General features: G+C 45.6%; 1 protein-coding gene across 3 annotated transcripts in view; it reads right to left on the bottom strand.

Annotated features, from left to right (window-relative positions):
* The window catches only part of RASGRP3 (RAS guanyl releasing protein 3), a 168917-nt gene that overhangs the window by 42150 nt on the left and 114706 nt on the right, over nt 1-12061 (bottom strand). For all 3 annotated transcript variants that reach the window (XM_040429553.1, XM_040429551.1, XM_040429554.1), the window contains one exon: nt 653-800. In XM_040429553.1, coding sequence (XP_040285487.1) covers nt 653-800 — 148 coding nt within the window. The remainder of the gene's footprint in view (nt 1-652; nt 801-12061) is intronic.

The raw sequence follows: 12061 nt of genomic DNA on the forward strand, positions 1-12061 counted from the left end.
TTGGAAAGGAGGTTATTTTTTATGTTTAATCCTTTGCATGTTTTAAATATTTTTAAAAACATTTTATTAAATTTTACTTCTATTCTTTCTAGTCCTAGGGACTTCAACATGCGATAATAGGATAATATTGAAGTCTATGGGATTTTCCCAGGATACTGCAGCCAGGGCTCGATGGGCAGTTTCCTATGGCAGGCCTGGAAAGCTGCACAAGGCTTCAGGTTCCTTTACGGACCAATCGGCAGCCCGCAGTTTGGCTGCAAGGGGTATGTTTACATGGAGTGGTTGGGAAAGAGTTAAACAACTTGTGATTTTTTTAGAATATGCAAATCTTTTATGGCTTAAGATAATAAGGTTTTTATGATAGCTCTTCATGATGTCAACTAAAATGCAGTTTCCCACAGTAAATAATAGTATTACATGCAAAACAGAGTGAACAGCACAATCTGTGGAAGCAGATGGGCCCCATATTGTAGACCGTGCCTGCAGCCTTATTAGTTGTGCTTGTATGGCCCTTCATAAGGAGTGTTAAGGTTATGTGTTCTTGCGAATAAGGACCTCAATATCTTCCATTAGGAACAAATATACATTTAGAGCTTGTCATATTGTCAATGCAAACATAATAGAAGGTGAATGAAATAGGATGTATCCTTACAGCTATCCTTCTGAATGCTTTATATTCAAGAAATGTTAGGTGCTCTGCCAGCTCAACTGGCTCCAGATGGTCGAACAGAAGGCAAACCTTTCCCTTCTTTGATGTTTTTTTCCTCTGTGTGACTCTTCGCATCCAGTCATAAGACGGTCTGAAAACAAAAGTGACAATACAGACTGTCACTGCAAAATGCTGAAATCAATAAACAATTAACAATGATCTTGTTGTGGTGCCTTCATATCCTTGTGTCTCTCTGGATCCCATCACTTATGCTTCATACCCCAACAATACACCAGAGACATAAAACATATATGCTTTCCATTACCGATTGTCTTATTGGGGTGTAGAGTAATTTACAATACTAATGTATTATTATTATAGTCAGTTAACATAGTTGATTATCTCCTAAGACTGAAGATTTTGTACAGCTTAATTTGATTCCATTACTAACTAAGTTGAGGTCCAAAATTGGGATATGGCTCCGACTTCCCTTATCTAGAGCGGATAGAGTCTCCCTGATTAAGATGGTGATTTTGCCCCAGCTCCTATGTATTCTCATGAATTCACCTATATGGATAGAGGATACTTTTTTTAAGCTTATCGAGAGAATTAATAATGTATTGTTGTGGGGAAGAAAGAGGGTAAGGCTTAAATTGGAATATTTATATAAGCCCTTGGATCAGGGAGGATTAAATCTTCCCTATTTTAAGGGCTATTTTATAGCCGGGCAACTTTGGCTATATTGTGAATGGAAGAAAAGTGTATTGTAATGTGTACTACTCTGGTGAGGAGATCTCCCCATAACAACATTTTCACATTATTGGAAACGGGGCAATTAATATACAACAGGAGTATAGAGTGGCTAAAAAGTGATTATCTAAGACATGGGACACTATTAGAAGATGGCTAAAAATAACAGGATCTCTTCAGTGTACTTCCTTCTGGTACAATTTTCAACTACAGGTTTTAGATAAAATAGCCAATGACCAGTAGTGGAAAAAAAAAATTATGTTGTATATATAGCACAAGTGGTGAAAAATGGAGAGATACTTCCGTTCTCGGTGTTAGGACAAACTGAGACTATGGCTGGTTTGTCTTGGTTTAGATATTTTCAATTACGTTCGGCACTTTCTAGTGTAAAGAATAAATCACTGTTGGAGATAGATATCTCTATCTCCTTAAATAAATTTCTAGGCAATTTAGGATTGCACACTTGTATAAATTCCTACTTAAGGCACTATTTAATAAAACACAATCACGAGGACAAAGGGCCTGGAGAGTCGATTGTCCAAGGATTGAATTAGAGGGATGGAGAAATATTTTACGGAATTTGAGTTCAATATCACATAACTTTAATCACGTAGTAATAAAATTTAATATTTTACATAGATGTTATGTCACGCTTTTGTGGCTCAATAAATGTAGGTTAAGAGATAGCTCTAAGTGTCCATGGTGTGGTTCTTTTGGGGGTGATCACTTACACATGCTCTGGTCTTGTCCAGAATTAAAAGAATACTGGTCTGCCATTAGTGTTTTATTAATAAGAAATTGAGACTCACGATTCCATTTTTGGTTGAATGTTGTATATTCAGTGATCTCTCTAAGGTAAATTGCCATAAGTATTGGAAGATTCTTTTGAATAGAATATTGTTTTTGGCGAGACTTCTGATTACCCTAGTTTAGTTCTCACGAGATGTTCCAAACTTATGTGGTTAATAAGGTTAAAAACTATAAGAAGGCCCTATATAGGCAAAGAAACAGTCAGGAGAAGTGGACTAAGATATGGGAAGCTTGGAAGCCTTGATCCTTTTTTATTACCTATTTGAGTAGGATTATAGAGCGCTGTAAAGTTGCAGACACCGGGAGGCCATCGGACGCTGCACGCTGACAGAAAACACTGCACACTGGTTCAGAGTTATCATACATGGACTGGGCCCTGTAGATTTACCATCTAAAAGGTCGGCGGAGACACCACTGAAGTACTATTATATCCTTCTGATTACTGGAACCCGGCAATTAGTCAGTACTACACACGGCAATACAGACACATCTTTCTGCATGTTACAACTCATAAAGCCAACCATAACTAGGTGGCTGCTACTACATGGAGATATCGGGTATAATGCCCTCATCCGTGATACGCAAGTAGACAAATATTTATCAATGTCATAACTACCAATTGAAATATCATTTAGATACTAAGCCACTATTTATACCCCTGTTTCTGAATACAATTTGGTTCCCTGATGAACCTGAGTACAGTAAGGGTGAAACATGTCGGGACAATGCTGTCATCAACTTAGATGGCATCATAATATCTATGAAATAAAGGGATATTGATACCACCAACTCTAGGTGATGTCAAACATTCTATTTAACTAGAATATGGGATTATGTGCTATCTGACAACTAATAGTATGCATCTACAAGTATAAGCAGGAGATAGACTAATCATTTCATGATCTGTCTCTAAACTTTCATAACATTTTATGGTATATTTGTTTTTTGTACCTTTTGTCGTTAGCTATTACAATAACGATTAACTAATAGGTTAGCTTACAATAGCTAACAGGGACATCCCGACTCAGGGCCATCCAAGGGCATTCAGGAGGTTCCTGATACGGGATCGCCCCTATCGGGGAGGCCATTCCGTTTGTAGGCAGGGCACAAATAGCGAGAGGGTCAGCTATAGGGAGAGAGCCTGTAGCTATATATTAGGCCCAATCTCTGCCATTCCTAGCCCCAAAGCTAAGTATCAACCTAATGATATCTTTCATCTTGTTTTCTCATTTTACTGGTTTGTGTTGGAGGGTTTGTAGCTATTTTAGATAGATATTAAAAGTTAAGTTTTAAGGGTGGTTATCTGTGACATTGAATATTATTCTGGACATAAAGGTATATTTGAAAAGGGGATACAGTACCGTATGAACAGTAATGGTCTAGGGTGGTGACACATTCCCTTTAATATTTGTGCCTTGAATGTGTAAAATGTTATTAAGTAATGCTTCAAGATTTGACAAATAAAACTGACCTATCCCCGTTCCTCCAAATACCCCCTTCAATTTTTTTCCCCTCTGTAGCCTACACAGTACATTGCAAATTTACATTACCTCTATATTATTATGCCTATACAACATGTAGTCTTTGGAGTCATTTTTCTGGCATACAAAAGTCACACTTTTTTTGAACAAACAGCATTTTTCACACAAATTTGCCTCTTGACACTTCTGGGTGGAGATTAGTGGAAGAGGTAGGGTCACAATAGGTCTACACATCTACAATAATTTACACCAGTAAATTGGAAATACATGGAGTGTGAAAGCCATCTTTAGTAAATGAGCCCCGATGTTGCAGATAGTACTTTAGTAATAGGTTACCAGTTATTGACTGTTTCTTAAAAGTTATAGGCCCTGATTTATCAAGACCGGTGTGTGCTACACCAGTCTTGATTAGCTCTGTGCCGCAAGAGGATGCATTTAATTTATGACGAGGCACACACCTCAATATAAATTAAATGCCTCCCCCAGCAGTCCTTGCGCAAACTGAAATGTGCTCCAGCTCGTAGCTAATGTAGATTTCAGTCATCATTTATACTACTTCCAGGTGTATATTATGATAAATGTGCTGGGACTGATGGACTTTTCTCACTATGCCCTCATTTTGGAGACTCCCGAGACCTCCCTAATCAGCTGTTTGAAGAGGCAGCGACACTCTGGTGAGCCCTGCGGCCTCTTCTTACTCCAGTGACATTGCCTACATCGGTCACCTGGCCTAGGTCGAGCTCAGTCTGAATGGGCATGAGATGCAATACTAAGCACAGCCACTATACAATGTGTGGCACTGTGATTGTTAAGCTGTGAGGTGACTGCAGCACTCACCGGCCTGTTCAAACATCTGATTGGCGGGGGTGCCGGCAGTCGGGCCATCACCGATCTAATATTGATGACCCATCCTGAAGCTAGGTCACCCACAGTCTTCATACCATGCTTCGGTCCAGCATGTAAACTTCTGGCATGGACAGGGTCACCTGCACCACTGCAGCAAATGACTAGCTGCATCGGTGACGTGTTTGCAAGCAGCACATGACCCAGGGTGACATGCTGCTTGACATCACTGCTGCTATAAGTCATTGGTTGCAACAATGCAGTGAGCCCATCCATGACAGACGTTAAAATGTGGGGACCGATGCACAGAGAAGACTGTGGTGGATCGTAACTTTGCGTCAAGGAGCAGGAAAGTATACCTCCCTAGAAAGGTCCCTCTGGGTGGGGGGAGGGATATTTAAAAACTATATGAAGTTGGACAACTCCCTTTTTAAAAACTATTTTATTTGTTATATTTTATGTTATTGTTAATAACATTGAATTTGTCTACAAACAACCTACGAAACAACAGAAAACCCTAACTGCCACAATGTTCCCAAAACCGGTTTTGCTATTTATTACATATTACATTCAGCTTTTAATGGAATTGACAGTTTTGTCCTTTATAAAGACTCAAATTTTGCATGTTTTACAGTGTGATCTGCCAGCAAGGTGTGTGCTCAGATTTAGAGATGATATTATGTGTAGGTACATACAGAACACAGTATAAAATGACAGTTAAAATCCAAACAATACAAGGGCAGCTGTAACATGAATCGTACACACGACATCTGCTTTAAGAAGTTAGATCAGCAGTTTCCGCTTTCTAAATATAAAACAATGCTTGCAGGAAGTGTGTATAGCGTGCACAATCCCACAACAGACTCACTGATGCAATTCATGGCACTGACACTGACATTGTGAAATCCAGTAAAAAACACGGGCAAGGCCTCAGACACATGGCCATGTCCCTATTTCGGTCACAGACAAAAAAATGAATCCACAATTCTGTGCGCATTCTGCTTTTTTTCTCACTCCCATCAATAGAAAAGGCTATTCTTCTTTACAAATGCATAAGACCTGTGCTGAAATTTGTAGATTGGTCTGCATGGTTCTACAAAAAGAACAGATGTGTGCATGGCTTCACATAAATAAATGAGCCAGTGTGCTATGCGTGAAAAAAAAACGGACAGCACACTGAAGAAAAATACAGTTCTGTGCATGAAATATTCACATAAAAATTTCCACCTTCATACCATTCCTGGGCAGCAGCAGGCAAACTCCTTATTACAGACCAGTAGGCACCCTGCATAACTTTGTGGTGCCTCCATATTGCATTATTTTCTTCCCTAGAAGCAATACCTTTAAATACTTCTAGTGATAAGCATGCCATTATTTTTTTCAGGGATGTTTACAGAATACCTGAGAAATATAAACTCTATATGACGCCATATAAAAGGGGAAACACACAAGGGTACAGTATTGGCGCATAGTTGGCTATAGGTAGGGTATTACAGATCGACAAAAAATAAGTCTAATACTACAGTATGAGGACAGGGGACCACCTTTCCCATCATTTTGCAGATCAACAAAAAAAAAATGTTCTTGCCGTTCAATGACCTATACAATGGTCCAGTTTGTCTAGAAGGTGGTGTCTGTCTCTCTACCCTGCAGCTGTGGCTTTATTCCATGTGGCCGTGCTGTGGGAGATCAAGAGTGGCACATACGCCAGTCACACCGATGTTCCTGGAAGGTTGCCACATCTAATATAGAGGTGGGATGTCGAGCCAAACAGGCCTCTGGCTTGCAGTTCAGTAAGAGGGCTAGGTGGGGGATTTAAATTAGGCACTCTTGGTCAGTGCCTGTGATTTCATATGTGTCTTGGCTCCTTTTTATACTACTGTGCTTAGTGCTCATCCCTTATTATTGCGTAGATATCCTCTGTGTACCAACTTTGGCTTAGCTCCTGATTAACCCCTTGTCTACTGATTAGTTTTCAACTGATTTTCCTGGTTTTACCCCTGGCTAGTTGGCTACTCTTCTGTTTTCCCTCTTGGTCCTCCGAAAAGGTGTGCTACCTATGAGCTTGCACCAGTTTTCTGTCGCCTTATTCTGCAGATGTAACCTGGGTCCCTAGCAGCCAAGTCCATTTAGCTTTGGTGCAGGTTCTGGTGAATAACCTAGAGATAGCCTTAGATTCTACTAACCAGAGTGGTGTAGGAAGATTGGTAGCAGTTTTAAGTTTGCTTGGCTGTTTTTATGGATGGTGACCTTTATATTTTACCTCCATAGTTTACCTTACAGTCTGTCATGGTCTTACCTGCTTGCTGCTCTCCTTCGTTTGACATGTGCTGGCGGCCATCTTGGTTTCTGGGTTTCTTGTAGCCTTCCACCCTGCAGCTCCTCCTTCCCCTGGGAGGAGCTGGATGCCTAGCTCATATATATAGGAGGTCTGTGGCTTCAGTTCCTTGCTTGGTCCTCTTGTGTTCACATGCTTCTAAGACTGCTGCTGCTTCTGGTTCCTGATCCTGGCTTCGTCTGACTACCCTGCTGGTTCCTGATCCTGGCTTCGTCTGACTACCCTGCTGGTTCCTGATCCTGGCTTCGTCTGACTACCCTGCTGGTTCCTGATCCTGGCTTCGTCTGACTACCCTTCTGGTTCCTGACCTCTGGCTTCACAAAGACTCTGCTCGGTTTCACCATCCGTTTGGACTTTTTGCTTTACAGCTTTATTTTCAATAAAGCCTTCTTATGTTCACTTATCTCTTGTTGTACGTCTGGTTCATGGTTCCGTGACATTAGGACCAAGCCATGAATTCTGACGGTACAGGGCCATCCTCGCTACCCACGCTGGTTGCCAGACTTGATCAGCAGGATCACCTGTTGGGTCGGTTCGCTGTGGCGTTGCAAACCCTGCTTGAACGCACGGCTCATTTCGCTCGCGTTGCCGATGGGTCGGTTGTCGCTCCTGGGCTCGCTCCTACTGCCGCTCCGGTTGTTGCGCCAGAGTCTACCCCGACACCTGTTGTTGCGCCTGCGGTGTTTCGGGGTATGACCGGTTCTGCCCCTCTTCCACAGCGCTTTGGGGGAGAGCCAACTCAGTGCCGAGGTTTCCTTAACCAGGTGGGCATTTTCGGTTGGCATGTCCGAACCGTCCGGGAAACGCTCGTACCCTGAGATCCTGTCGGGGGCAGATCTTGGGTGGAGTCTCCTCGTCCCCGGTTTCCCGTGTTGACAAACCACTGATCACTGTTGTCCTCTCCTGGGTCGGGGGCTCGGTGACGACCCAGGCGTTGGTGGACTCTGGTGCTGGTGGTTTGTTCATTGATAGTGTGTTCGCTGCCGCCAATTCCATTCCTCTGCAGGCTCGAGGTTCCCCACTGGCTCTTGAGGCGATAGACGGCAGACCCCTTCTGCCGCCACACGTGACTCATGAGACCCTTCCAGTGGGGATAGCCATTGGTGCCGTTCACAGAGAGTCGGTCTGCCTCCAGGTTATTTCGTCTCCACACTACTCGGTGGTCTTGGGGTACCCCTGGCTCCAGAAGCATAATCCGACTTTCGATTGGAGATCGGTCGAGATCCTCTCGTGGTCACCGCAGTGTGGGGCTAGTTGCATCCATGGGTCTGTCAAGTTGCTGTGTACTTCCTCGGACTCTCTGTTGTCTCCTGAATACGAGGAGTACCGGGATGTATTCGATAAGGTGCGCGCGGTTGCCCTACCTCCGCACCGCCCATACGATTGTGCCATAGAGTTACAATCTGGTGCCGTTCCTCCTCGTGGCAAAGTCTATCCACTGTCGGTAGCGGAGAATGAGGCCATGGAGGAGTACGTGAGGGAGGCGCTTTCACGCGGACACATTCGCAAATCTTCGTCCCCGGCAGGGGCTGGATTTTTCTTTGTGAAAAAGAAGGGCGGTGAGTTGAGGCCTTGCATCGATTACAGGGGTCTCAATCGCATCACGATCAAGAACGCTTACCCGATACCCTTGATTTCCGAGCTGTTCGATCGCCTTAAAGGGGCCACGGTCTTTACCAAACTCGACCTGAGGGCGGCATATAACCTGGTAAGGATCAAGGCGGGCGATGAGTGGAAGACCGCGTTTAACACCAGGACCGGTCATTACGAATCCTTGGTTATGCCCTTTGGGTTGTGCAATGCGCCCGCAGTCTTTCAGGAATTCATCAACGATGTTTTCCGTGACCTGTTGCAGCAGTGTGTGGTAGTCTATTTGGATGACATCTTGGTATATTCTGAATCCATGGAGGCCCACATTCTGGATGTCAGACGAGTGTTGCAACGGTTACGAGAGAACAAGCTGTTCGGTAAGCTTGAGAAATGCGAATTTCACCGATCCCAGGTAACCTTCTTAGGTTACATCATTTCCGCTGAGGGGTTCTCCATGGATCCTGAGAAGGTTTCGGCTGTCTTACAGTGGCCCCAGCCCAGTGGTCTTCGTTCCCTGCAGCGCTTTTTGGGCTTCGCCAATTATTATCGGAAGTTCATCAGGGACTTTTCCATGCTGGCCAAGCCTCTCACGGATCTGACCAGGAAGGGCAGTAATTCCCAGGTCTGGCCACTCGAGGCCATCCGAGCTTTTGAGGCCCTAAAGTCCGCCTTTGTGTCGGCTCCGATTCTGTCGCATCCCAACCCTGGGTTGCCCTTTGTCCTCAAGGTGGACGCGTCTGAGACGGGAGTAGGCGCCCTTCTGTCTCAGCGTAGAACACCAGAGGGTCCTCTGCTTCCTTGTGGGTTTTACTCCCGGAAACTGTCTTCCGCGGAGTGCAACTATCAGATTGGTGACAGGGAGTTATTGGCCATCGTGCAGGCCCTTAAAGAATGGAGGCACTTGCTCGAGGGTTCGGTGGTTCCGGTTCTCATCCTGACGGACCACAAGAATCTGACCTACCTTTCTGAGGCCAAGAGATTGACACCACGTCAGGCCAGATGGGCTCTGTTCTTGTCTCGTTTTAATTACGTGGTCTCCTACCTACCCGGTTCCAAGAACATCAGGGCGGATGCCTTATCACGGCAGTACTCCGAGCTGTCCAGGGAGGAGTCGATTCCGACTTCGGTCATACCTCCGAATCAGATCCTCGCCGCCATTCGCACCAGCCTGACCTCTCCCCTGGGTGAGCAGATTTTGGCGGCTCAATCTGGTGCTCCCTCTGGGAGACCCAACGGCAGATGTTTTGTGCCTGAGGAGTTGCGCACTCGGTTGTTGCGAACCTACCATAACTCCAAGACCGCGGGGCATCCTGGAAAGAATCAGCTGTCCTGGGCTGTTTCACGTCTGTTCTGGTGGCCTTCCCTACGTTCCGACATCGCCGCATATGTAGCGGCATGCTCCGTTTGTGCCCAGAGTAAGTCCCCTCGGCACCTTCCGTTGGGCCTTCTGCAACCCATAGCCACCGGGGAGCGCCCATGGTCACACCTGGGGATGGATTTCATTGTGGACCTCCCTGCATCCCGAGGCCATACGGTCATTCTCATGATTGTGGATCGGTTTTCCAAAATGTGCCACTGTGTTCCTCTCAAGAAGTTACCCTCTGCACAAGAGTTGGCCACGATTTTTGCCAGGGAGGTCTTCCGGTTGCACGGTTTGCCTAAGGAGATTGTGTCGGATCGGGGGAGTCAGTTTGTGTCCAGGTTCTGGTGCGCCTTTTGCTCCCAGTTGGGGATTCATCTCTCCTTCTCCTCGGCCTACCACCCTCAGTCCAATGGGGCCGCAGAACGATCCAATCAGGCCTTGGAGCAATTCCTTCGTTGCTATGTCTCCGATCACCAAGACAATTGGGTTGACCTCCTGCCTTGGGCTGAGTTTGCCAGGAACACGGCGGTGAACTCTTCCTCTGGGACGTCTCCCTTCATGGCCAATTATGGGTTCCAACCTGCCGTGTTACCGGAGGTATTCTCTCCCCAGGATATTCCGGCTGTGGAGGATCACCTTTCCGTCCTACGTGCTTCTTGGGTACAGATCCAGAAGTCCCTTGAGGTCTCTGCGCAGCGCCAGAGACTCCAGGCTGATCGCAGACGAGCGCCTGCTCCTTCCTACCAGGTCGGAGACCGTGTATGGTTGTCCACCCGCAACCTCAACCTTCGAGTGCCCACTCCCAAGCTGGCGCCTCGCTTTGTTGGTCCCTTCCGAGTGCTTCGCAGGGTAAACCCGGTAGCCTATGCCCTTGCGCTTCCTCCTGGCATGCGGATCTCCAACGTGTTTCATGTCTCCCTGTTGAAGCCACTGGTGTGTAATCGTTTCACTTCCTCGGTTCCTCGGCCTCGTCCGGTCCAAGTGGGCAATCGTGAGGAATATGAGGTGAGCAATATCCTGGACTCACGCCTGGTCCGCGGTCGGTTGCAGTTTTTGGTCCATTGGCGTGGTTATGGTCCAGAGGAGCGTTCCTGGGTTCCCTCCGCAGATGTCCATGCTCCTGCCTTGCTCCGAGCCTTCCACGCACGCTTCCCTCAGAAACCGTTTTGTGCTCCGCGGAGGAGGGGCCCTTGAGGGGGAGGTACTGTCATGGTCTTACCTGCTTGCTGCTCTCCTTCGTTTGACATGTGCTGGCGGCCATCTTGGTTTCTGGGTTTCTTGTAGCCTTCCACCCTGCGGCTCCTCCTTCCCCTGGGAGGAGCTGGATGCCTAGCTCATATATATAGGAGGTCTGTGGCTTCAGTTCCTTGCTTGGTCCTCTTGTGTTCACATGCTTCTAAGACTGCTGCTGCTTCTGGTTCCTGATCCTGGCTTCGTCTGACTACCCTGCTGGTTCCTGATCCTGGCTTCGTCTGACTACCCTGCTGGTTCCTGATCCTGGCTTCGTCTGACTACCCTTCTGGTTCCTGACCTCTGGCTTCACAAAGACTCTGCTCGGTTTCACCATCCGTTTGGACTTTTTGCTTTACAGCTTTATTTTCAATAAAGCCTTCTTATGTTCACTTATCTCTTGTTGTACGTCTGGTTCATGGTTCCGTGACACAGTCATAACAGTCACTGGCTGATGCTGGATGATAAATGTGGTGCAACTTTAGCATGTCTAGTCTCAGTGTATACCGCCTATTATTTGCCATACTTTGCACCAGAATTATGTTCCACAATAAGCAGTTGCCCATTTCCTGCTAAGCCATACTCACTTTCTGCTAAGTCAAGTGTGACATGAAAAGACTATCAAATTCTGGCACATGTGCAATAGTAAATCTGCCCCATGTAGTTCAATTCAGGACTGACTAGCTACTAAGGAACTTGCATTAACCAGCCAGGTTTAATGCTTCAGGTCATTATTCATTTGATAATTCCATCCCAACTAATCTGTATGCAGATATAAGGCAGCACAATCTTCTCTGGGATTGTTTCAGCATCACTGTATTCATTCTCCTTATGATGAGTTTCAGAAGTGCTGATGTCTGAAGACGAGAAGCAGACATGGACCATCACACATATTCACTCTACGTGATGCAGAAAAAGCATTATAACCTAACCATGGTAATAAACATCTTCTTACTCCATCGCTGCCAAACATCAAGCAACTGGGCTCTTCTGGATAAACAAAAAAA

This window comes from Bufo bufo, chromosome 4, assembly GCF_905171765.1.
Source record: "Bufo bufo chromosome 4, aBufBuf1.1, whole genome shotgun sequence".
Taxonomy (NCBI): domain Eukaryota; kingdom Metazoa; phylum Chordata; class Amphibia; order Anura; family Bufonidae; genus Bufo; species Bufo bufo.